The 25,368-nt window shown below is 42.6% G+C and overlaps 2 protein-coding genes across 7 annotated transcripts in view; one reads left to right on the forward strand and one right to left on the reverse strand.

Moving 5' to 3' along the window:
• Window positions 1-25,368, reverse strand: part of FAM114A2 (family with sequence similarity 114 member A2) — a 284,184-nt gene that overhangs the window by 249,520 nt on the left and 9,296 nt on the right. The window contains exon 1 of one of the 5 annotated variants that reach the window (XM_078653650.1): window positions 1-160. The exons of 1 other annotated variant lie outside the window; for it this stretch is intronic. The gene's annotated coding sequence lies outside the window, so the exon portion shown is untranslated. Of the gene's footprint in view, window positions 161-25,368 lie in introns of those variants that run through there. 3 more of the 5 variants (XM_078653655.1, XM_078653654.1, XM_078653651.1) reach the window with 3 other exon arrangements.
• On the forward strand, window positions 125-24,932 carry MFAP3 (microfibril associated protein 3). Of its 2 annotated transcripts, none has more exons than XM_078653656.1 (3): window positions 125-275; window positions 9,817-10,269; window positions 19,895-24,932. In XM_078653656.1, the coding sequence occupies exons 2-3, from the start codon at window positions 9,957-9,959 to the stop codon at window positions 20,674-20,676; spliced, it is 1,095 nt and encodes a 364-aa protein (XP_078509782.1). In that variant the 5' UTR covers window positions 125-275; window positions 9,817-9,956; the 3' UTR covers window positions 20,677-24,932. The 2 variants fall into 2 exon arrangements, with proteins under 2 accessions (XP_078509782.1, XP_078509783.1); XM_078653657.1 differs by lacking the exon at window positions 125-275 and adding an exon at window positions 1,739-1,846.

Consider the following 25,368-nt stretch of genomic DNA (forward strand, 5'->3'; position numbering starts at 1 on the left):
TGTCCTCGTGGCAGCAGCGTGAATGTACACAAGTGTCGCTGAAACACTGTGGTATACAGTACTTGAAGGGGGCAAAGGTAATAAGCGCATGTGACGTAGTGTACACGTCGGATGGCTCCCTCTTGTAGAAAGGAAACTACTCGGTTGAGACGCACGCAGAGCTTTCCTAGCTTGCTGGAAGGGTTTACAGGAAGCGTCGCATATGTGACACGGCACAGCCCGGGTGGCTGTCGTCCGCGGAAGTCTACACATCAGCAGCGGGCTCTTTTGTACAGGTAAGAGGGCGATCTTGCCGTCTTAAACCCGGACGCTGCTCGCTGTTCAAAATAGGCGTAATGAACGAATGATGGTTCAGGAACCCCGTCGACCGGCGGAAGGCTGTCTGTGCAAGAGGCTCCGCTCGTAGGCCCGATCAAATGCCAGCGGCTGCAGTGATGTGCCAAGGGCTCTTTTCGCCCGTCTGCCTTTGCTTTTTAGGGCTTGTGACCTACTTCGGCTGAGCAGCGATCTCAGTGTCAAGTCGAATTTGTAGAGTTTGAGATCGTACCCGATCTCGGACAGAGGCCGCAGGTCCGACGTGGTGCCATTACATAACAACAAACGTTTATCTTGTGTTGTGCTCCCTCGTCGTGAACGCCTGTGTTACGTACGACTGCCATTACGTTCTCTGTCCCCTAGCAACTACGCTCTTGCTGCATTTCAATCGAATAAAGTAAAAGGTTATTTTAAATACCTAACGCGCACACGAATCCACTGTCGCACCCGATTCTTAAAGTTATCTGTGTTATTCTCAAGCGTATTGCATGAGACTTGGGATATCTATCAAACGTTGCATGAAATTACAATTTCGGACACTTCTTTGAAGGCCAATGCAGTGTGAGTGATGAAAAAAAAACAAGCATTGGCATAGCCAATAGGTCTCGCCTTTGGGACCTTATAAGTACTTAGTAATTCAGCACAATATACTTGGTGCAACAACATCAACTGTATAAGGTCCCAAAGGTGAGACCTATTGGCTATGCCAATGCTTGTTTACCATTTCCTTCTATCGCTGCAAATAACAAAACTCACTTCTGAGGGAGCGCCAACTCTCTGAATCTGAACCAATGCACAAGGAACAGCCGCCCAACCAATTGTTTATTTCAACAATCGCTACAAGAAGCCTTCAATCCAATTCTAAAAAAAACACAAAAGACCCAAAACGGAAGCAAATGTGGACATACGGAATCTGTGAGCTAAAAAACAACGCCATGCGTATAAAATAATATACAACAGCACTCAAGGATTAATGAAGAAATTTAATCCACACGAACACTAACTCTGACAAATGGAATAATGATAACTAAATGTGTGATACAGGTTATAGTAGTGTATAGTGAACTAAATGCAGAAAAACAAAGTCTACACTTAAAGCGTAAAAACTATACCAAGAAAACAGCCTAATTCGTGTTACATATGCCACTTAAACTGAGCTGATATTAACGTACTCCACATTTTATCGACTGTTAACTCGTGTATGTAATGTTTGAAGACGGGTGTTACAAGAAAGAAAGATAAACTATTTAAAGAGTAAACAAACGGGCCTGGACGTGGCATTACAGGTATAGGAGCAGTTAAATCCTTGCACGTCCAGCGCTCGCACGCCGAGCGGCTATAGCCGAGGCAGCCCGGGATAGCCCCCTCATTGTTCCATCTGAGAGGGCGGGGGAGTGGGACAGGTGGGAGGAGGAAGCGCGGCTTTCCTGAGTCTGAGGAGGCGGGCTCTGCTAACCACTCAGGGCCAAGGGTGAGAGTGAATACTGCATCGGGTGAAAAAGTGAGTGTGTGATGAAGCATGTTACTACAGGTAATTTGACAACCAGCAACAATTGTAAAGTCAGTAGGGTTTGCAAGAGGGCATTTTATGCATTATCCATATGTCCAAGAATCAAAAAGAGAGAGAGAGCGAGCGCCCGGGAGTAGAAAAAAGAGTGGAGAAACCAGGTGTGAAAAAGAAAGAAGAATCAAAAAGAGAGAGCGCCCAGGAGTGCTGCGTGCGTGCGGTCAGCTGTTTTTCGAAGCACATACTCGTGCTTCTGGCGTGCCGCTGCGCACTCCCGCAAGCTGTATGCCGCCACAAGCACTAGTATGTGCTTCGAAAAACAGCTGAACGACGGCTAAAGGTCTCCTATGTAGCGCATGTACGCTGCGTAGGCGAGGCCTAAAAAATGAACGAGTCCCAGCATTCTGGGCAGATTAGTTGCCAATTGCATATTTCAGGAGCGTTTAGATAATATTAAGGTCAAACTTTGGTTTCGAGCAAGTGATGTGCTGCTGCCACAGATGTAAAGGGTAATTTAGAAGTGCAGATATTCGTACCCTACAGCACCTGCCCATTTAAAGCACTGGGTCAGGTAGTTAAAAAGGATTTTTCTTTAAAAGAAAGGGAGGTGGCGGGGTAACTGTGTATCGGGCAAAATGGCTTTTTTGGTCTCGATCTTTAGTTAACATTGTCGAGGAAAGTAGAAATGATGCACATTAATTCCGCTTAATTACATCCACCGTGAATTCTTTACATTGTCCTTTTAAAGTACTGTTGTCTGTGTTTTTCATTATTATTCACTCCGCATATTTTTATTAATGCTTTTTAATGTTTCTGAACAGTATACACCTATTTTTTTTTTTAGGTCTCGATTATACATTTTGTTTACGATCAGTGGCCATGGATGCCGCCTATTACTTACCAGTGATTGGCTTCATGTCACTCTCAAATGCTTGCATCCCTGTTGGTCAGCGCCACTTCCTCTACTTAAGTGTGGCTCTCCCCTGGAGCATGACCCAAGTGCTTGTGTCTTTCCACCGCTAGTACTTTTTGGAGCTATTCTTTTCTTTTTGTTAGAGCATTCTGCCTAGTGCATCTTTTGTAGCTGGGTCCGTCCAGTATTTCTCACCGCCCGTCTCCTGTTTTCCATGTTGCCTCTACCTCCTGTTCTCATGTTAGCCCCCCACCCACCATAACAAAAAAGCGCTATGATGTGAACAACACTGGCCACTTCATAGCGCGTTTTTCCTTCTCCCTACCTACCCTCTATCCGTTCATCATTCGTGTTGCCACCATAGCCCAACCTTTCTGTCTCCATTGTCTGAGCGGTATTAGAAAAAAAGCACCTTGATGCGGACACGTCCTGTGTGAAAGGAGTAGCAGATTTAAGGGTCTCTTCTCCTTTACCGTTGCATCCATGCTAAACGTGGGCACATTATCTAGAAGATTGTTATTGTCAGTTACAGTGTGGATTCCCACAGCAGTAGCTGGGACATTGCCAGATTTTTACTCTTAGGAGTAACATGGTGGCCCTTACTCAGGGGCAACCAACCAAGCAAAACGTTAGGAAGCCACTCTTTAATTTAAATACAATCTGTAATTACTAAGTAAAAATCCTGATTAAAAACCAGGCTGCCTTCCATGTGTTTTGAATGTAAGTTTTGCAAATTGATATTTCTTTCAATATTAGATCTATGTAGCCATGCACCTGACATCAAGTCAGCCATGTTTGTTTTTAGGTCTCACCTAGGCAGTGCATGCACTGTCTCTATGAGACATGCTGTATCTTCTGTATGGGCTTTCGGCTCGCCCCTCGCTTTTCATTCGTGCCTTTGTGTGTCTTTTAAAGTTCAGTTCTTTTATGGGGTGAACAGGGCCGGACTGGCCATAGCGGGCACCAGGCATTTCCCAGGTGGGCCGGTGGTGTGGGGGCCTGCTTTGTGCCCGCGGGGCCAGTTTTGTTACAGAGGGCCTAGTTTGAAGCAGTGCTGTATATCGGTCCCCCTGTAACAAAAGCGGTAGTGGTGCTTTTTGCTAGCCCCCCGCTCCCAGGGCCGGTTGGGTAGCAATCTTCCAGGTCTGATTGCTGTTCCCTGTCCGGCCCTAGTGGTAAATCCGTCCCATGGCGACTGCACATGTCTTCTTTCTCCTGTGTGCATTTATGTTGTTTTCAAGAGACTTTTTTTTATTTGCCTTGCTTCAGGATTGTGGATTTTAGGATTTTAGGGGTGGCGAAACAACCATGCTTAAGCGCTATGTAAACGCTGTTTACTCTTCTGTAGTTTTGTTGAAGCGCTATAAAGTAATTGACAGCTGTAAATCACCATAGAGGAGTGGTGTGGGCTCAGTGCATCAGGACAGAGGAGAGTATCCCAGATTACTGCGGCGCTGTCCTGGCCGAAGCCGCCTCCGAGGGACTCTGTAGTGGTAAGGGCTGTGCTGGTGTTTCCTGCGGTGTCTGGTCTGCTCCTCGGCACATCCAGTGGTACAGCTGTAGAGCACACCTACAACTGTTTGCTATCCACACCTACTGACAAGACCAGAGGGAAGGACTAGGAGTGCTCACAGTGCGCACAGGCTATGTGGGTACCTTTAAATAGGCCACGCCCCCAGCCCTGTTAAGACGCCCCTTTTCACAGAAAGTTGTCAGGACATCTCCTACCGCCATTCTATACTTTTGCTATGACATTAGTGACACTTCTGGAGCAGAAACCGGTCCTGTGGTGTCGTATTTCCATTTGTAGCACTGCGACTAGCACTCTACTGTGCCTCTTAACATCGCTTCCTTCACAGCAGCCGTGGCTCTGCCACACTCCAGGCCGATCTGGGGTGGAGAATTACTTTTTTGGGGATGACTTTTGTGTTGGGGGGTTGTTCATTTCGTGCAATGTGTTTTTCCTGTGCACAACCTACATAAAACACGGGTCGTAAATTTGCAATCCGAATACTCTTTAATCTGTAACAAAAGTCTTATTAACAAGCTCTATTGTTTCAAAGGCGTGTTAATTCTTATGTCTGTATTTGAAAGGCCATGTTTTCTTTCGCCAGTTACCTGTTTACAATTAATAGCCACCAAGATAACCTGCAGAAAACTATTAAATTAACTTTTTTTCTCTTACAAGACTTCCAAGTGGTCCCAACAACGTATGCCAGCGACACCCACACCTTGATTTTTACTCTAAATCACTGTGCATTCTGGCACCTGTAGTTTTACCATTAATACTGTCATCATGGTCTCAAAATTATGAACATTTACAGTGAGGGCGGTTAAAGCGCCAACACTCTCTGAAGATGTAACTCTTGACATGGAGCTTTCTGGTACTCATGTTTTAAAAATACACAATACCCAGAATGAGAAGTGTTCAAGTAACACTATGTTTCACTATCTTTACCCTTCACTGAGAGCTCCTTATCACTGTTCTTTATACCAGAGTTCTGCTTACAGCAGGTAGAGGCCATTACAACCCATTGTATTGTATAGTATTTCAGATTTTATATAGTGGTTACTACCCCCTATGTGGGGCGCTGAGCTGGACTGTTGTTACTTAAACCCAGCAAATCTAAGCATTTTGAGTAGACAGATTGTTATAATAAGTTGTAAGTATCCTTGATCTTTACCTTGGTTTTCCCCTTCTTACCTTTCTCCCCCCTCCGCTCTTCTACCGTTGGTATCTCTCTCCTTGGAACTTTGGATGTGAAGCTCAACTTAGAATGTTGGCACACTAGCTGGCTAAATGGGGAATGTCCAGTGTGGGTTGACAGATCAGCTGTTTTGGACAAAGTTGCTGAGCATCAATCTGAGAACAAAGCCAAATATGATCAAAAGTGGGGACAAGTAACAGAGGTTGGCACCTCAAAGGTTTGGAGAAAGACGAGGTCCTAGAATTGACCAGTGCGCAACGGGTTTGAATCCCATGCAGATTCTCAAGAGCCGTTTAAATGCTGCTAGATAAAGCTGTGGTGAGACCATGAGGCAGTGTGAGATAAATCACCAATCGCTTCAGAGGACTTGTTTAGTTAATCCTCATCAGGTTGGGCGTCCCGCCAAAGTTGACGAGAGCTCTCCAGCATTCAAACTGCTCTTGAGAATCTGCATGGGATTCAAACCCGTTCTTTGAGTGTCCATCACTCTCGCCGACACTCGTTGGAGCCCTCGAAGACCCATCTGGAAATTGATGCCTCTCAGGCCTTTTCCGCTATCCGATACGGTGCCCTTCTGCCCACACCTTCCCTTCTGTCCTGAGGAAGACCCCGTCAGTAAGGATTATAAACAACCTACATGGTTTAAGGAGGCCAAATGTTGACACACCATTGATGTCAGTACCACCAACAGTGCAGTTTTACACTGTGACCCTCATTTGTACCTGGCTATGTAAATAAATGAAATGCATTTTGTTTTGAACTATACTATGAACATGTGGCATTAAATAATTTGCCTTACGATTTGATTGTGATACTTTCTGTATAGTATATGTCACTTGCTTCACTACCTCACCCAAATCCCCCCTTCCCCCACTTAGTTGGGCACACCAACATTATGTTTTATGGTTTTGATGCAAACTATGTTTCGTATTTGATGAATAACATGTGCTTGGTGTGATTAAATAACACTTTAGCCTCTTTGTTTTTCTCAGTTGGATTTAATTTCGTGTAATACAATTTTACACTGCTTTGATGTAATAGTGCTATCCTGTTACAAATAAATACACCATATCTCACGAGCCATGATGAAATGGGGCAGCTAACCAGTTTGTTTTAGTGAACAACTAGATCTTTATTTTATTTTTTTTAATTCTTGAAAATTGCTGATTATCTATGTTTCAGTAGGTTGATCCAAAGCTTCCAATTCTGTGTAGCATACTTGGATGTTCAGTGTGACACACAACACCACACAATTCCACGCCACGTAATTCACTGCCACACAATTCAACACCAACCAACATTATTACACTCCACATAACACTCAACCCAACATGATTCAACTCCACATAATGACTCACTTCTCAATACCATCCCCTAGTTAGAGGATGCTTCAAATCACTTCTCAATACCACATAAATACACCCCACTTAAAACCACTCTGACACATGGCAACAATCGGCATAGATACACTCCAGACCATGCCACATAATCCCAATCAGCATAATTCCGCTCAGTGCCACACAGTATAACAGAGGACAATTCAACTCCACACATTTCCATTGCACACTGCATAATTCGACACTAAACCACATCATTCAACTCAACAACACAATACACCACATACATCCAGTCCACACCACAGAATTCCACATCATGCCACAAAGTCATCAGCACACCACATAATTAACGTCCACTACATGCCACTCCACTACACAAAATACTATTCCACTTAATTGCACTCTATGAAACCCAGTCCCACTTCACATAATTCCAGTACACTAAATACCACATAATCACTAACCACATAATCCCACTGCACACAATGCTGCACAAATCCACCACACAATTCCACCATTAACAATTCCAACCCAGCCCACATAATTCCACTCCACACTACATACATCGATTCCACAACACATGGGTAAAATACATTATCTATTTACAACAACAATAGCTTGAACTCTCGTAAAAGCAAAACCTATTGGCTTTGCCACTGCTTGTTTATTTACCTTTAGAGTGACAGTGATAATCACCCTCTGAGAGCCACCCTTTCTATCCCAGAACTTGCATCCAATTCTGCAAAAATCCTTCCTTGGGACCAACTGAGCAGAAAAGAAACCGTGCTGCTGGTGAATAACGAAGCGCTTCGCATAGCATTATTTTCTCTGACAGCGCACCAAGGCATCTACAGATGTTAGGAAACTTTAGCCCATGTCATCAGTTGGCACTTGCATGTCATGCACTGGTAAAACAATTTGGCTTTTGTAAATTCAGTGCATACCTTTTAGCGGAAGGTGTGTTCAATTTGCTATCTTATTGTGTTAAGCATAACTTGCCACTGCTGCTGATTCCTAAGGCCCATCACTAACATTCTGTGTGGGGCTGTATCACTATGTTATAGTGCTGTTTACTTGCACCAATGCACTTTTCTTTCTATCAGTGCGTTAAAAAGCCTTGGAATGTGTCTGTAAATATTTCCTGAGGAAAGTATGTATTCCTGAATCAGACTGCACGACCCATTGTGTAGTATTTGTAAAGCGCCTCAACTCTCTTCAGGGCCCAGAAGCACGTTTCTCGAGGTTAACCCTTTAGTTGTGCAGTGTTGATAGAGATTAAGTTAGATGGAGAGGCCTGTGCAGGACGCAAGGGCTGTTGTGCGCAAAGTGGGGAAGGGTGTTTCAATTACTCAGTGGTGAACTTGGTCATGCGCTTGGGCATGAATGTGGGGTGCAGAGAGGTGCTGGGCATATGAGTCCTGCTTTCAGATTGTACCTGCTTCCTAATGTCATACCTGCACCACATGTCGTCACGTGACGTTGCAAAACTAGTTTACCAATGATTAAAGGACTGTTTTATTTCTTCCTCCATGTTTGATCATTTACTCAAACTTTAATGCTTAACTAATACATGTAACAATTTCACAACATGCTCTTCGGGTGTGATTGCTCATTATGCAGTCCTGAATCATGACGTTTCTGGTGCATGCTTGAGGCAGTAGGAATCCTCTAGTCTGTGGCCTACCCCCTGAACATACATGTGCTTCAACCTTTGAGCAGGCTCTCTCTTCACTAATGATAAGATGAGCTGTGTTGGCGTTTTTTTTTAACTTGCGTGGAGTGCTCAAGTAATTCCAGGAGTGGCCCTATAAAATAAGTTAGTTCACCTGCTGCAATCCCATGTACTCAATTGCTCCCTAACTAGGTTTTCAGTACTACCAGTACATACATACTTCTGTGTAAATTAGCAAAGGCAAAGAAAGTAGTGTTTACTTCTATTCAATGTGTCTTTCATTCTTTGCAGGAGCAAGCCACAAGAGACACTGGAAGGTGTTTTTCAGTCTTGGCTAGTAGACTGTGCATTGTCCACTAGAGTGCATGTGTTTCCCAGAAGTCTTCTTAGTGTGCTTCTCTTCCCCTCTCCGTAGTTCTCTCACCCAAGTGGTTCTCCCCCACCCCCTACGTAATGGACTTGTTTGTGTGCTCCCGAAACCTATGTTGCTTTTTGGCCCAAGTGCTTCTCCCCTTCTGACACCACGTTGCTCTCGCACTTGTTTGCTTTTCTCCCTTCTCCACATTGCTCACTGCGCCATCTGTGTTGCTCCCCCCACCCGCACCCTATGTGTTGCTTGCGGCCCCTATGTTGCCTCATTTCCTACCCTCGCCATGGTGCTTTCGCGGCTCCACCCACCTGTTTCCTACCCCCAACTCCATTGTACCTATGCTGCTTCTGTTCCCTCTGCATGTGATGTGTCTCTCAGCCTGCTTTCCCAAAAATATATATAAAGGTTTCTGTGCATATTTTTTATTTGATGGTCGGAGTAGCACATCAAAAGAAAAAAAAGCAGCTGCATAATTTTGTAGGTACATTTTGTTTTCCTATTTAGCTACGCTCCACAGCAATGTGGATGATGTGCAACATGGGTAACCAGTATTGGCAAACCAAAAGGTTCCAAAGGCGAGACCAATTGGCTTTGCCAATGCTTGTTTTTCTATGTGGTAAATTTATTGTATTCCCATACAGTATTAGCTCCTCATATTTTTCCTTTGTGAAAGGAACTCTGCATGTGTATCTTATTCAGTCCCAACTTTTTTTTGCTATGCATTCCTGGACATTTAGTCCTGCTTCTCTACATCCGGACTACAGAGAGCTCTGTATGCATTACTTGTAATTTCTGTATCTCTTGGGTGTTTCGTTTCCCCCAAATCTGATTTCCCCATTTTGTCACAAAGGATGAGGCAATAGGGCTTTACAAAGAAGTAGGAGGAACACAATGTGGTGGAACATTCCGTTACATGCACCTCCTTAGGATGATTTTTTGATACAACTACAAAATCTAACGAATATGCTATATTGTTTTCCTTGCTCTCTTTTAGGTGCTGAACGTCCAAGATGCATTGGTGATGTCCCTTTTCTGAATCCTGATTACACTATTTGACATATTCCTGCGTTTATGATTTTTCTCCAGCGTCCCCTAGGCCTTTAGGTAAGGGCCCCAAACTTCTTTCTCTGCTCCATGAAAAATTGTGTCCTCTCCATGGAGCTGTTTAGCTACGTTTTTACCTTTTTGGCCTTTGCTGGACTCCCTGCTGTCATTGCTGTTGAGGATCTCTCCACCAATGGGACGGATCTGACCATTCCCATCTCCGTTTCCAATCACTCCGCCTCTCGTTCCCACCTACAACTGATGGCCGATTCCCCAACACATCATGACATCATTGCAAAGGAAGGCACAAGCACACGGATCAGCTGTAGCCTGAACATCAGTAGGCTTGAAGATATCAAGTGGTACAACTCCAAGGGTCACCTGCTGCGTGAAGCTGAAGGAGGTGAGCATTGTCATAGTGACACCCTCTGTAAATCAGAGCCATCTCTGTGATGTATGAAAAGAATTTTGGAAGCAGAATGCACTAATGGAACATTTCCTACATTTAGAGTACATTAGTACTGTCCCACCCAGTAGCAGAATGCTTAAGGTACTTGATATATTGTGATGTTCTTGAGTTAATTAGCACAAGGCTAATTTACTTGAGTAAAAACTCAATGAAAAGAAATAAAGATAGAGGGAGGACGAGGCTTAGACTGTATATGTAAATACATTTTTTATGAACAAGGTGAAAGAAAAATAAAAGAAGCAAAGGCTCTCTGCCACTATTCTGAACGGTCCAGAAGAACTCCTTTGTTGCCTTCTTTGCAGCTTCAAGGCTAAAAAAAAATCTTTTACACTAGGAGGCTACTTTCTCGTCTAACTTTGTCCCTGTGTTATTTGGGTATTGTTTAACTTCCACAAATATTCTTGGATTGGAGGTAATAAGGGACAGATTTATGTTGGGGTTGCGCCACGTTTACGCCGCCGTTGCGTGACGCAACGGCGCAAAAACGTGGCGCATCCCTGCGACCTATTTACAACGTGACGCATCTAGGCAGATGCGTCACGTTGTAAAGCCCTGCGCCACATGAAACCTGCGTCAGGTTTCATGTGGGCGTTCTGTCGCAGGGTGGGCGCTCCCTCGTAGGAAAGCCCCGTAAAACTGACGCAGTGAAATCTACAAGATTTCACTGAGTCAGTTTTACGACGCTGCTGCGTCAAATCCTTACGCCTGCTTGAAGCAGGCGTAAGGAGTGACGCACCATGTTATGTATGGGTGGCCTCTGTACATTGCGGGAGTTGCATCGCACTTGCGACGCTACTCCAGCAATGCGCCGCACGTACACCACAAGATGCGTCACGCATCTGCCCTTCCTTGCACCATGTTGCGCTGCATTGTAAATGCGGCGCATCTGTGGTGCCGCAAGGAGGGAATTGCGTGACGCATCAGTTCTGGCGCATCCCTGCTGATTTGCAGAGATGCGCCAGAACTCATAAATATGCCCCTTAGTCCTTTGTTATTTGCACAGAAGGTTCTCCCCACCGGAGGAGAAAAGGGACAAAGCATCATCTGTAGAAGGGACTGAGAAATATTGATGGAAGTCCAGGGGTAATTAGGGTATGGAAGACTTAGAAAGGGGAATATTGTTGGTGGTTGTAACTGTGAGAGGGAAGGGTGATCAGAAGGAAGAATGGGAAAAGAACGGCACAGTAAGGAATACTCGCCAAGATAAGCAGGGGGTCAGGAGCTGACGGCCAGTGCAGAAATAGAGGTACAACAGGCAAGCATGGGGCATTGCGGGAGGGTCAAGGAATTGAGCTGGTCTTCATAAAACAAAATTACAACAATGTTATGTCTGCTGAAGTGAAGGCTTTGAGAAGAATCAAAATATTGAATGCCTTCACTTTAGACTTCTTGTTAAATGTACCTAATTTAGTGTCTCTCTTTAGCGGTCTGCCCTACTGGAATTCAAACTGTGATGTGCATATTGTACGGAATCTCAGCCATGGTCGCTGAAATTACTGAATTGTCTTATGGGGACAGTTGTCTTTGAGATGGTGATTCCATGCTGAGAAACTTGTTTCGGACCGCAGGGTGAGGGCATGTTGTAAACCAGTGTTGGTGCAGAAACAACTTGATTTCATAAGGGAGGCGTTAGGTGGTATCTGTGGTGGGTGGCAGTAAATATAGGAGTGACATAGTTTAGAGGACAATAAAGAGGGTTAGTCGTTAATGAACGTAGTTGAGGGTGAATATGTGCACGCCCTTAGTAGATTTAATAAATAGTGTACTTTTACAGGTCATTTGCAGAGTTTTTTTGTTTTTTATTTTATGGTGGGCACATATTAAAGTTGAAAGCCCAATGAGGCTACAACTGTCGCAAAAACGAATGGAAATAGAAATACCTCAAGCAAAGTAACCCCATATCAGACCCTTTGTAAGAGATTCTTTGTAGGTAATTTGTGAACACTTTGTCATGGGTTGATGTGTGGTGAATAGTTTTTTAAGGTTGTTTTGCCAGTTCTAATATTTTTAAGATGCTGAAGGCAAAGTGATGTGCATACTATGAAAGACTCATACATTTGATACTATTTAATTCTTCAAGAGTTGTATGTACAATGTGTTCAATTTGCACTCCTGTTTAAAAGATGGTCAACTTTTACACTCGAGACCCGAAATAGTGCTAATGATAGGGGGATCCTGGGTCTCCAGGGCAGACTTGTTGGCAGGTCTATGACCTTCTTCACAATCTGTGGCCTACAACAATGATGTTAAAAGGGTTTAGGCTGCTCTTTTTCCTATTGTCTCCAGCTTTGCTAAGGGTGACTTAATGTTGAGTGTGATTTCAATGCCACATTAGATCCTAACTTTGACCAGTCCACCAACGGACAGTTTTTTTCCAGGTGACTCCAGTCTCTGACCCATGTTATTGAATCCAGTTGACAAAAGGTTGGGGGTGGGAGGGGGGTACAAACGCAATAGGGAGAGGGATCCCACATTGTTTTCTAATGTGTATGAATCCTACATGAGAATCAATGACTATTTTTTTCAAGATGCCTACCGGCATCAGTTGGTAATACTGCAGTAGGCACCAGGGCCACTTCAGATCACTCCCCTTTGACATTAATTTTATATGCGTTACCCCACAGCCTCAACAGGATGGGTAAATGACAGATAAATGAAATTGTACTTCAAGAACCCACCATGTAGGCTGATACAAGAGAGTCTGTACATTCTTATTTCACAGAAAATGCAGTGGCTTGTAACATGGTATCGATGCCTCCAAGGCGGTCTATAAAGCCAAAATTATTTCACATACTTCCACATTTGTCTGGTTGACCAAAATCACAAAAGATGGCATTGAAAGCAGAATTCAACAGTTCGAAAGGCAACATAAATTAGATCACCAAAATATACAAATCAGTTGGTAAGGCTATGGGAGAACTAGAACAGATTATTATTAATGGATTGGCACAAACAGTCTCTTACTTGAATAAATATATTATGAGAGGGATGAGAAGACAGATTGACTGCTGCCCGTCAAAGCCATTAGAATGAACGTGTATTTACATTAATGCTATGATGGACAATGGGGGTAATCTCCAGGAAACTGCCCAGGACATATGTAGTAAATTGTATATCTACTACACCACTCTGTAAAACTGCCAGATATGCGGTAAATCACTGGTTGATGCATACCGTAAAGCTTTTGAAATTCATTCTTTCAACCTCTAACCAATGTTCCCTCTAATTTTTTTCCTCTCTGTGCGGCAGTGTGGGGTCTCTGTGCGCTGCAGCCATGGTTATGTGCTCCAGGAACCAGACCGTGCGTGTGGGTGCAGTGCCAAATATCACTCCAAACTCATGCTTAAACAAGTGAAAAGACTGCATTTTCACACATAAATCACCACGTTAAGGGTCTTATGTCAGGTTTGCAATTTAGATACACATGACATGAATTGGTTACACAGGCAAGAAACTTTCGGGTTTAGAAAAGCACAAGACTCCAATGATAGTACCATTATAAGATTTTACTGCTGTAGGTGTAATGTTACTTGTTGTATTGTATATCTGGATGCACAGACAGAAAGAAGCAACTTAATACCAGTCAGGCGGCACACTAGGCTAAGCAGAGAGATTTCTAACTTACGTGGTACCTAAAAGAAATGCAGCAAGTCCAAAAGAACGACGTGTGCTTTACAGGTTGTTCAATTGGACTTTGGGCATCCAACTTCAACTAGGCACAGCCGGGGCCGCCTTTAACACTGGTGGCGCCCTGTGTAACAATGTTTGTTGGCGCCCCCCAATGGCCACCTCTACCACGGACTCCCTCACTAGCACCCTTTAACAGCGGCCCTCAAGTACCACTGGCTCTCTGATTCATTTAGTATTATAGCACCACTCATACCAGTGTACGGTGTCAGAGCACTTTACATAATACACACATTGCACAGAGACAATCATAGGTGTGTAAATCAGTGTATTGGAAGTGTTACATCAAACAAGACTTCAAGGTGTAGTGTAGGAGTCATCGATACTAGTATGCACTATAGTTTAAGAGTGCTTATTCTGTAAAAGTACGAATTCAGAATTCAAAATGTAACCCCATTGTTAGAGGTTCTCTTTAAAAACAAGAATTGTTTTTTTACCCAAATGAACCATTTTGGCACGATTAGAATAATCATAGACTGGGCAATAAAACATATTACTCTAACATAATACTTGCAGTTAACACGCAGCTGTTTGATGACAGTTAATAGCTCAATGCTCTATATTAGGATTTTAACTTACAAACCACAAGTAACAAAATGAGTCCTCTTACAGAAGCAGTAACCCACTGACCTATTTACATTTATGCACTTTGTTATCTGCATGGTACATGTTCTTAGCAGCAGGCATTTTAACCCACTGCACGACCTTTGGATGAGTCAAAACTTCCACTAGACAAACCTCTATCTCTTTACAGCAAGACAATTAATCACCAAAGTTATCTAGACATATTAATTGATGCCTGAAAATTGCTGGAGGCCAGCAACATGCACGACATCCAACTCTTCACACGAGGACAACACCCTCATTATATGTATAGTCGGCTGCATGCAGCAAAGCCTGGTAGCGGCCTTGGTCTATCTCGATGCACAGCTCACAATCTGGCAGCCAACTACTGCTGTGTATAACTTTTAGGAGGCTTGGCTGCAGCAAGCCCAAAAGCACGATGTGTACTTTACACATAGCTGCCAAGGTTTCAGATTGCTTGTGTGACATTTTCGTAATTACACTGTAATTATGAGTGAAATTTCAACAACTATGAGTGACACTTTCTGGCGAGTAAAATCCAGCCATGAAAAAGAGGAAAAACCTATGAATAAAAGAAATTACAGCTATCTGAGGGGTGTAATGTCTCATATGTATGTTTCCCTCATCTTCATTGAATGATTTTGCTTGAAAGAAAGTGTCCCTCACATTTGTTGAAATGTCACTCAAGATTACATAGAAATTATAAAAATGTCACCCATAGGAATCTGAAACCTTAGCAGCTATGGCTCTATCCCACCCGAGCTGTCAGCTGAGCAGAGCGCACATGCACCTGCCCGAGCCAGCCACAACAGAGACCTGTAACGCTAGTGAGGAGGGGCTGGTGACATTATTAAAGTGGCGGCAAAATAGAGGTGGGAGACACTGCCTAATCACGTCTTTTCTTTTGCTGCACTTCTTTCCTAATGGGCTGTGGCTGCGGGCTGTTTGTGGCCCTTTGTGAAAACATTTGTTAATTGCAGTGCCGTCATGTGCTGCAATTAACAAACATTTTCACAATGGCTCACAATCAGCCCCCAACCGCGCTCCATTAAGAGAAGAAATTTAGCAAGTCCAAAAGCATGACGTTACACGTCGTGATGTTGGACTTGGTAAATTTCTGAATTGGATGGCCATCAGGAATATTTTTAAAAAGCATCGACACTGGGAGGCTGTTTCCTGTCACTCCTGTCCAAGCCTGGCAGGAAGGCCTGTCTTGAGTGAATCTCGCCCCCGGATTGGGCCTCCGACTTGGGGACATTGATGCCAACACCGCCAGGACTGGCCCCAAAGGCCTTGGTAGGGATGTACTCCTGATACTGATAGGGTCACATATTTCATTGATCAGGTTAATTGGATGCAGGGCCGGTGACGTGCTTCCCCGGGGAGCTGTAGAAGGCCTGAGAAGGAAAGCAGGGCCGCAGGGGGCCCTCACAGGAAGCCCCAGCGGCCTCCTAAGAGGGGAGTGTTCATTTTAAGGGTCTGCATATTTCTCAAAACTATCTCATCGGATCCAGTGAGAATCCCTGGGACCCAGGAGGCTGCCTCGAGCAGCCACACATCTGCCCCGGAGTGCCTTTACCCTGCCTCCTTCTTTTCTTTTGTTAATTGCAGCGCCGTCATGTGCTGCAATTAACAAACATTTTCACAATGGCTCACAATCGGCCCCCAACTGCGCTCCATTAAGAGAAGAAATTTAGCAAGTCTAAAATCACGACGTGTATGGACTTACAGGATGTGTGTGCGCTTCCCACGGGACTCTGCGCGCTCGGGGGTAAAAAAAAATCCCAAAGCCTAATCCCTCCGAACCTTGTTTCCGTGATGATCTTAGACAGCTAAACCAGGGATGTAGAAGAGCAGAACGTAAATGGAGACTTGTGTTCAAATCAGTTGATAAAGGGTTTTATAAAATCAAGTTGCTGACTTCTAAAAAGATGATTCTTACAGTGAAAAAGGACTACTTTGTAGCTAAAATACGAGCTATGAATTCTTCGAAGGAACTTTTTGCAAAAGTCAAAAAAGTATCAAAACTCCCAGATTCTAAGAACCCAAACACAAACCAACAATTTTGCAATAGGTTAGCACTTCACTTTCAAGATCAAGTCAAATCTGTCTATGATTCTCTCCTAGACATCAATCAAACCGCCGACATAAGTAGCAGATTTCCTAAGGGTGCTCTCAATTACACCTCATTATCCCACGATGGGCCGTTGACGGCTGAACAGAAGCAAATAACACTGACAAGATAAAATCAGGCTCTACTGGACCCTTGTCCTGCCAGAATTAGTAATCTGGTCCCTGGGGTAAAGCCACTCACCACACGGCCATTTTTAGCAACCTATTCGAAGCAGGATATTATCCCAAAAACTGTTCTGCCATTATAAAAAAAAATTCAACCTAGATATGGATGACCCTAACAATTATCGAACAATCACTCGTTTACCATTTTCTGCTAAACTGGTCGAAATAATGAATTGAGCACCTTTCTTGACAAATCCAAGTGTCTGGACTCTACACAATTCGGTTTTCGCAGTCACTATAGTACCAAGTTGGCACTGATCACAGCTACGGAAGAAATCAGGCCAACCATAAATAGTGGAGGAAATGCAGCTGTGATCCTTTTGGATCTTTCAGCCACATTTGATTCGGTTAACCACGCTCTCCTAATTGATCGCCTTGAAACAATAGGGATCAACGGTAAAGCTCTTAAATTCATTTCCTTTTTTTGGAAGACTGCACCCAGACGATCTCTCTTGGTGATTTTACTTCGCTACCCTTTTCATTGCCCTGTGGTGTCCCCCAGGGCTCATTTTTTAGCCCCACTTTGTTCAACATTTATGTCACCCCACTTGCAGCCCATTTTAGATAATGTGTCTTCTCCTCAGTTTCTTACGCAGATGATACACAGATTGTTGTATCTATCCCTGACAACCCTGGGGGCATGGCAGCTCAGTTTCACGATTGCATGCTCCATATCCGGAAGTGGATGAGCCGCAATTGTCTGAAACTAAACTCCTCAAAGACTGAGGTTATGCTATTTGGCAACAATCCTCTTTTTGGTCCAACAACTGATGGCCCCAGGAACTAGGGACTTGGCCTACCCCCGTGACAAAGCAAAACACCTTGGAATAATTACTGACTCCAATTTATCCTTTGAAGGCCAGATAAGTCATATCACCTCCTCATGCTTCTTCATCTTAAAAACTCCAAGGAAAGTGTTGCCTTGTATTCCAGCAAGCCTGCAGAAGAGGGTAGTTACAACTCTTATATTCTACAAAGTAGACAAGGCAACGTCCTCTTCATCAATATCTAAAAGCATTTTCTTCAAAAGCTACAAATGCCACAGAATGCAGTGGCTCGGCTACTACTGAGCATACCGAAACATAAATCAGCTTCCTAAGCACTGATTCAACTACACTGGCTCTCTCTTGATAATCGCATTCAGTTTAAGGCACTTTGTAATGCCTTCAGGGCTCAAAATGCTGCCGGCCCTGACTATTTGATTCAGCGTTTTCATCGCTACATTCCTCTCACCCTCTACGCTCATCCACAAGCGGTAATCTTGTAATCCCCAGATTTAAAAAAGCCAACTGGGGTGGGAGAGGCTTCATTGTATGCACCTTAAGGCTGTGGAACTTTCTTCCAACAGAACTGACATTTATGACAAATATGTTAGATTTCAGGAAACACCTAAAAACCTGGCTTTCCGCAAATAAGTCTGTCATTTTCTGGATCCTCCTAGCTGTACTATCCGCCTAGATACCCCCGGGTAATTGTTGCGCTTTATACATTTTATTTTCATTTCGCAATATTACTATCTAGCCTTAATTCTCTTTCAATGCATGAATCCGGCTTCATTAAAAATAAGCAAACTTGGGACAGCTAAATATTCCAGAGCAGGATACAAATCACATGATGCACCTTACACTTGATGCTAAAAGCCTTCTGATAAGGTTGAATGGGTCTTCCTGAAAAATCTACTAGATAAAGTGTATTTGAATCAAAACAAGAAAAGTTAGATCCTGGCGAACTATGACAAACCAACAGCAAAGATAAAAGTGAATGGCAAGCTTTCTCTAGATGTGACTCTTATGAGAAAAAGGTGTCTTCTTTTGCTCTTGCTTTTCACACTTGTACTGGAACCCTCTAATGCATAAAACCATGTACTATATGTCGTTCAAACTCTACTGCTCCATTTTGAAAACGCCACCATCCAAAACATACTGCAAAAATTGCTACACTTCTCTTGGAACAATTATTCTCAATGAGTCACAGAGGGAACCCTATTTAAACCATCTTCCAAGGTGGCACTGATTTGAGAATTTGATCCAGCTTGTTCACTGGGCTCAAATTGGTGATCAGAAAAACAAAGATGAATGGGTAAAACATTTATTGAATCTTAGTTGCCCAACACCAAATTCCTAAGATTATTGTGAGTTTACGTCTTATTTTGGGAAACTCTGATATCAATAGCAAACATAAATACATGATGCAATTAAAAAAATAAACTGGGAGTAGACGTACCTGAAAAAATAAGGTACGCCGTTTTGTCGACGGCGGCATAAACCTCCATAAATTATTCACCACATAAGAAAAACTATAAAATTCTAATGAGGCGCCACTTTACACCATTGAGGCAGTGAGCAATGTTGAACTCTTCAAAGCAATGCTGAAATGATTGTGGCAAACTAGATACCATGTCACTGACGTGGTGATATGGTACTTCAAAATATTAAAGAGATGCCTGGAATTTCTATGGCCAAGATTCTATTGGTCTATTACTAGGTGGCAGTGACGACGACAGCTCATCTTAACTCTCGACACCATATGCTTTTGGTAGTCTTGAATTTTTGCCCTTCCTCCCCTACACCCCAAAAAATTTATTATTTGTTAGTCAAATTATGCTTTAGAAGACTGAACTGCAATTTTTTATAACAGTTTAATAAATATAAAGTGACTTGGACACCCTTTACTACTTATGTCAAAAGAGATGTAATGGCTAAAGTTGCTAGGTTATATATGCTGATTTGATTCAAATGCTAGAGAACAGAGCACCATCTGCTGAAAATCGAAATTATGTTGTAATAACATTCCAGTGTACATTATTAGATCTAAGATCTGCATGTATTTCCATTGTATCCAGTTAGGTTTATTTTGTACATATTTTGTTACACCAGTCTCTGCCTCCAAAAAAAGTATAATATAAAAGAAATGTAGTTGATCTAAAGTGAGAGAACCTTTCATATGTTTTGTATTAAAGTATTTGCTATTTTCTTCTTTCGGTTATTAGATGGAAAATGGTTGATTTCAGAGGATGGGGCTCTAAACATCACCAGCATCACATTTGCCGATCGTGGGAGATACACCTGCTTGACACAAAGTCCCAATGGCACTTCTGTGTACACAGTCACCCTCCGAGTTATCTTCACGTCAGGGGACATGGGTATTTACTACATGATTGTGTGCCTGGTCACCTTCACAATCATCATGATCTTAAACATCACTCGCCTGTGTATGATGAGCAGTCATCTCCGCAAGACAGAGAAGGCCATCAATGAGTTCTTCAGAATGGAAGGGGCTGAGAAACTACAAAAGGCTTTTGAGATAGCTAAACGCATTCCTATCATTACCTCAGCAAAGACCTTGGAGCTGGCGAAGGTTACCCAATTCAAGACCATGGAGTTTGCACGCTACATTGAAGAGTTAGCAAAGAGCATCCCTCTGCCGCCACTCATCCTCAACTGCAAGGCGTTCGTGGAAGATATTTTCGAAGCTGTGCGAGTGGATGACCCCGACCAACTAAATGAGGCATTGAAGGAGAACCAAGCCATCGGTGGAGTGATATACACCATTAACCCAGAGCTAAAGCGTAGCAACTCCCCAGCTGGCGATTCGGACGATGGTTCTCTAAACCAAGATTGCCAGGAGATTGCTGTTCAGGTATCCATCCACCCTCAGTTCGAAACGCAGAGCATAGATACTACAGCCTCACGTGACAGCTGCCACTCGGTGCCTCCTGAGGAGGCTGTGACCCTGCTGAACTCCGCCAAAGCCCCAGGGATTAGTGCTTAATCCTAATTCAAGGTTGTGAGCAGGGACAGGTCGTGGCAGGACAGGCCAGATGTGTTGCACAACTGCATCATCAATTTTGCACAAATGTCTTGATTTGTTACAACCTATAGGTCATTTGTTCCTAATTTAGGTGAAGAATCTACAATCCGTGAAAGATCTTGGATCCATTAAAATGCAGTATGGAATATGGACATAAAGTTGAAGCACAGATTGTGCTTTAACTTTTGTCCTGTGAATGTTTTGATGCTAACTCAGTGAACCAGATTTTCAGTAGCAGTAATTATCTTCAAGGAAAACACTTGGCGAAATCTCAGCACAGGAAGTAATGCTAGATCTGAAAAATACAACTTTTTTTCTTTCTTTTCAATCTGCTTTTGAGCTGGTGTCCTCCTGGTCATATGACTGCTGTGAGTTCTGTTGACATGATTCAATTAAGCCCATGGATGGTAAAACGTACCTTGAGCATACTGTGGTTTCACTTGTGGGTTCTGATATTTTAATTAGACGAAGATTTCAGTTATGGAGTTATTCATACTTTTTCTAACTGTTAAAACAATTCATATGAAATACTACAAACTGTATAACAGAAACCATGAACACCTGTGTATACCAGAAAGAAATGGAAAACACCCATGGATGTGAAGTATCATTCAAAGAGTTTAGGATAACAATCTGTCCAGTACCTAATACCCCACACCCACCCATATGGGCAAAGTAGTATGAGGCAGTGAGTTAAAACTTTACTGCTTTAGAGGACACCCTACTCAGAAAGATGAAGTTGAAATATTTTCAAACGTATGTTCTGTCTTGAGAACTCGAAAAATATGCGATGATGATGTGTTCAAGGTCTATGGAACTCTAGATGTATAGATATATAAACAATTTAACTTATTTAAATAATGCTTTTGGACAGGTCTGATTACTCATAGTTCATCTGTTCATTCCGGTTTATCAGATTCCCCCTCATTTTAAAATATAAAATTTCACTTTGAATGACCTATTGGGTAGGTCCCGTTGTGGATGTTGCGAGCTGGCTACCCAATGGGAACTGATGAGGGATGAAGGTAGCTTAACCCAAGGACCAACTGCCACAGTCATCTGTACACAATAATTGAAGACGGTGACCAGTGTAGTATTGTAAACACATTTTCACGATGACCCACCCGCTTGATCATCTCCCTCACTATTTATTCTACATTCCGCTGCACCCAATGACCCCTTCGTGGTGTGCATTTATTTTTTCCTTTTGAGTCACGAATGGCAGGCCTGAACAACTTGGAGCAAAATAAGTCAGCCATTCTGGGGTGGCAACCATATAAAAGATTCTTTAAAGCCTCTCCCTCAAGAGGAAAACTGCCCCTATTATGACCGCCGTGTTTCTGTCCTTTTTGTCCCACTGGCATTTTCTTAGAACCAGGGCAATATCTCCACCTGTCCGTTCTTGTGAACGTTTACTACGTAGTAACAAAAGTCTGTCTCGCTAATAAGAACCACACAGCCTTTAGTGTGCTGTTGTGTTGTCCGTTTAAAGATACAAATGTCCTGACTTAAAGGCACTTGTGGAGATGAGTGAGCAAAGGACAGGCCCAGAAAGATGAGCACAGCAGGCAATAAAACCAGAAAGGTGACAGACATTGGCAAATAAGCAGGTGAATATAAAATAAAAGAAGTAGAATGAGGAACAGCGCCAGTAATTTCGGAAAAAGGATTAGGGCAGAAATAAAGCAAACAAATGACCAGGAGAACCAAGAATAAGAGCAAAAGCAAAGCAAGGAGTTAAAAACATAACAATGAATCAGGGTGACGGTGAAGAATGGACATGGAAATAAGCAAGGTAATTAGAAATAAAGAGCAATAGAATGAGGATACTGTCAGATCATCTGGACCTAGAGCAGGTTACTAGAAAACACAGGTGTAAACCAGAACTGGACAGCTGGGATTATGTAGCAAGAGTTTACTTATAGTACCAGATTAGTAAATCTACTCACTGAGGTGTACATCCTCTCATAACTAATTAGAGCTGAAGGAACGATGAATGGTGCTCAGACTTTTGGTGTATATCTGTGATTGGGCAGCGTTTTTTCTCCTGAATATTCATTTAAAATATATATCCTTTATCTCTGTTTTATTTATCCTGGATGTCCCCATGGTTTTAACTGAGGCAACTTGAAGGGCATTGCCTATGCTGCTTGTGAGGGGCAGAGATGTTTCACAAATTCAAAGCATCTCCCTTTGTTGTTTCTATAGACAATGATTTGTTCACAGCCAGTTACAAGCGCCAGTTTTTTTTTGACCAACGTATATTACCGTTATTCATTTTTCTGTTAAATGTTACAGCACTAGGCTTCATATCTGAAATGGTAGACCTTTTCTTTGACACCCAGTATTTATAATTGAAGTTTCTGAATTCCAAGAAGCAGAGAAGGGGCTCATGGTCTCTGCATGTAAACAAACATTTCTTTACTGACTAGTGTTAATATATAGCAGGAAGAACAACTCTACTAACACCTGAATCAGAAAGGGGTGTCAGTTTGGGAGATATACTCACAGCTTTAACACGCCTGAGATCAACACTGGCTTTTAGCCTGGACACCTGTTCCAATTAGAAGCATTCTGTTGGAAACAATACAAATCCTCGAATGTGACCTCGCCAATATCTCTCTTGTGGTGACCGGCACATTTGTTAGAAATTTGGGTCTTGTTAACTGTTTTTAACCGGGGTATGTATCTAAAGCAGTCAGATGTTTCAAGGCAGCTAGATCCTCTTTTTCAGAACGAGTGCTATTTCCATTCCATATCTGGCCAGCTAAAGTACAGTTTTACTCTGCCTGGTATCAGCCTTTTTGCTGATCCCACTCTAGCTACTTGTTTTAAGACGGGTGCCGCCTGTTCGCCTATTATCAGCTTTGCTCCAGCTGTATCCTCTTCAGCTGCATCATTTTTATATGTGGTGCATCCTTGCTATATCTTTTTTTTTTTACTTTTACGTCTGTTTCATGTGAACTTTGTGTCTCACTTAATTCCACTCAAATCTGTGGAGGCAGTGAACTTGGAGGGTAGTTTAGTTAGCTCTTTCCCACTCCTGAGCCACATACTCCAGTGACTAAGACGTTGAACCACAGTGCAGACATTTTATCTTGCAAATGGCAAAGACGTCTTTGTCAAAATATGTTTGGATTTCCCGGGAGCAGACAGCTGTATTTTGGAAGCGTTGTGGACTTAATGCGGGTAATAAGAAGTCATTTGAACTGAATGTACTTAAACCTTGGAGCTGAGATTTTTTATTTTTGTACGGGGGTATATTTAAAACTTAGTTTTTTAGAATGCTTGTGGCCCTAAACTGAATGTTCTTCCACTGAGCAGCATTGTGTGGGTCCAATCTGACAAACTATGTAATCTTCAAAGCTGTTTTTATAATTGTGCTTTTCGTTAAAAAGTATATGGAAGTGAACCCAGCGATAATGAATGAGCATGTTGATTTACCGGAAGGCTGATAAAGACACAAAGGGACCAGCCAAGGATCACAGTAGTGTTACCAGCACATGCAGTTATAGGACAGTTTGTGGATTTTAACCTTGGAGCAAGTCTTCTTTTACCACCAATTTGAGTAAAACGGGTCTTTGGGCTTTCAGGGTAAGAACGTTCTTTTTACGTATATATATATATTTGCAAAAAGTTTCCCACTTGGTAACTGGAGAGTGCTGAAGGTTGTCTGTTTAAGAATATATATTGAAATAAGACACGTTGCGGATGACCTCTTTACACCAAATGATGCATTTATGGGTAATAGCTTTTTAAAATGTGATGGGGACTTCAGGCCATTCTAATGTCTACAATGGCTCAGAAATATAATGATTGTTCACACATGCGTGTGAGGATCTTTGTGATTACCAACAGGGCCCTTCTCTCTGTCTTTCTCTTGCCCATGTGTCAGAATAAATATAATATTGTACTACATTTTGTGCATATGCTTCACAATAAGATGTGTGGTAGGACTGTCAAAATCTGAGAAGCGTTTCACGCATGGTCTTGTGTCTTGACAATATTGTTGTGTCTTGACAATCATTTTTCCATTGAACCTTTGCTACTTTAATCCCATGCTCTCTCTGTTGGTTTTCAGCCTCTTGGGCACCAAAGTTGGTTGTTCTTTTATTACATATATGGAATACTATATTTGTCTTTAGGTAGCCATTGTTCTGTTGTAATAGTTTGTGCATGAGCCTGAAAATGTACAGAATAAACTCAGATACACAAAACATTTGTGCAATGTCCCTTTTTCCTTATTCTTTCAATGAACTTTGGTATTTTTATTGCTGGTTTAAACCTTTCTTAGTAGAGTAAGAAACTCCCCTTGGGAACAATATACCATACAGAGGGATAAATCAGACACTACTCCCCACACTCAGTCAGTTTTCTCCTGTCCCCAATAAAGATCCTACTCTTTAAACACTTGCCACCAAGCAGTACAATTCAGTAGAATAAGAAAATGCCCTTGGGAACAATATACCATACTGTGGGAAAAATCAGATGCTACTCGCCACACGTAGTCAGTTTTCTCCTGTCCCAACAAGGATACTACTCCTTAAACACCAACATGCAGAAAATATACGTAAAGGTTTAATATTATAAAATGCACCTGTACATGCCCAATCTTTCATATCATGGTCTCATGGTACATATGGAGATTTTTCT

The sequence above is a fragment of the Lissotriton helveticus genome, chromosome 7, assembly GCF_964261635.1.
Source record: "Lissotriton helveticus chromosome 7, aLisHel1.1, whole genome shotgun sequence".
Lineage (NCBI taxonomy): Eukaryota > Metazoa > Chordata > Amphibia > Caudata > Salamandridae > Lissotriton > Lissotriton helveticus.

Bases quoted from the DNA above. Each gene is read 5' to 3' on its own strand.
- MFAP3 (XM_078653656.1), top strand. From the start codon at position 9,957: ATGAAAAATTGTGTCCTCTCCATGGAGCTGTTTAGCTACGTTTTTACC. The intron at 10,270-19,894 runs GTGAGCATTGTC...TTCGGTTATTAG, and splicing joins GCTGCGTGAAGCTGAAGGAG to ATGGAAAATGGTTGATTTCA.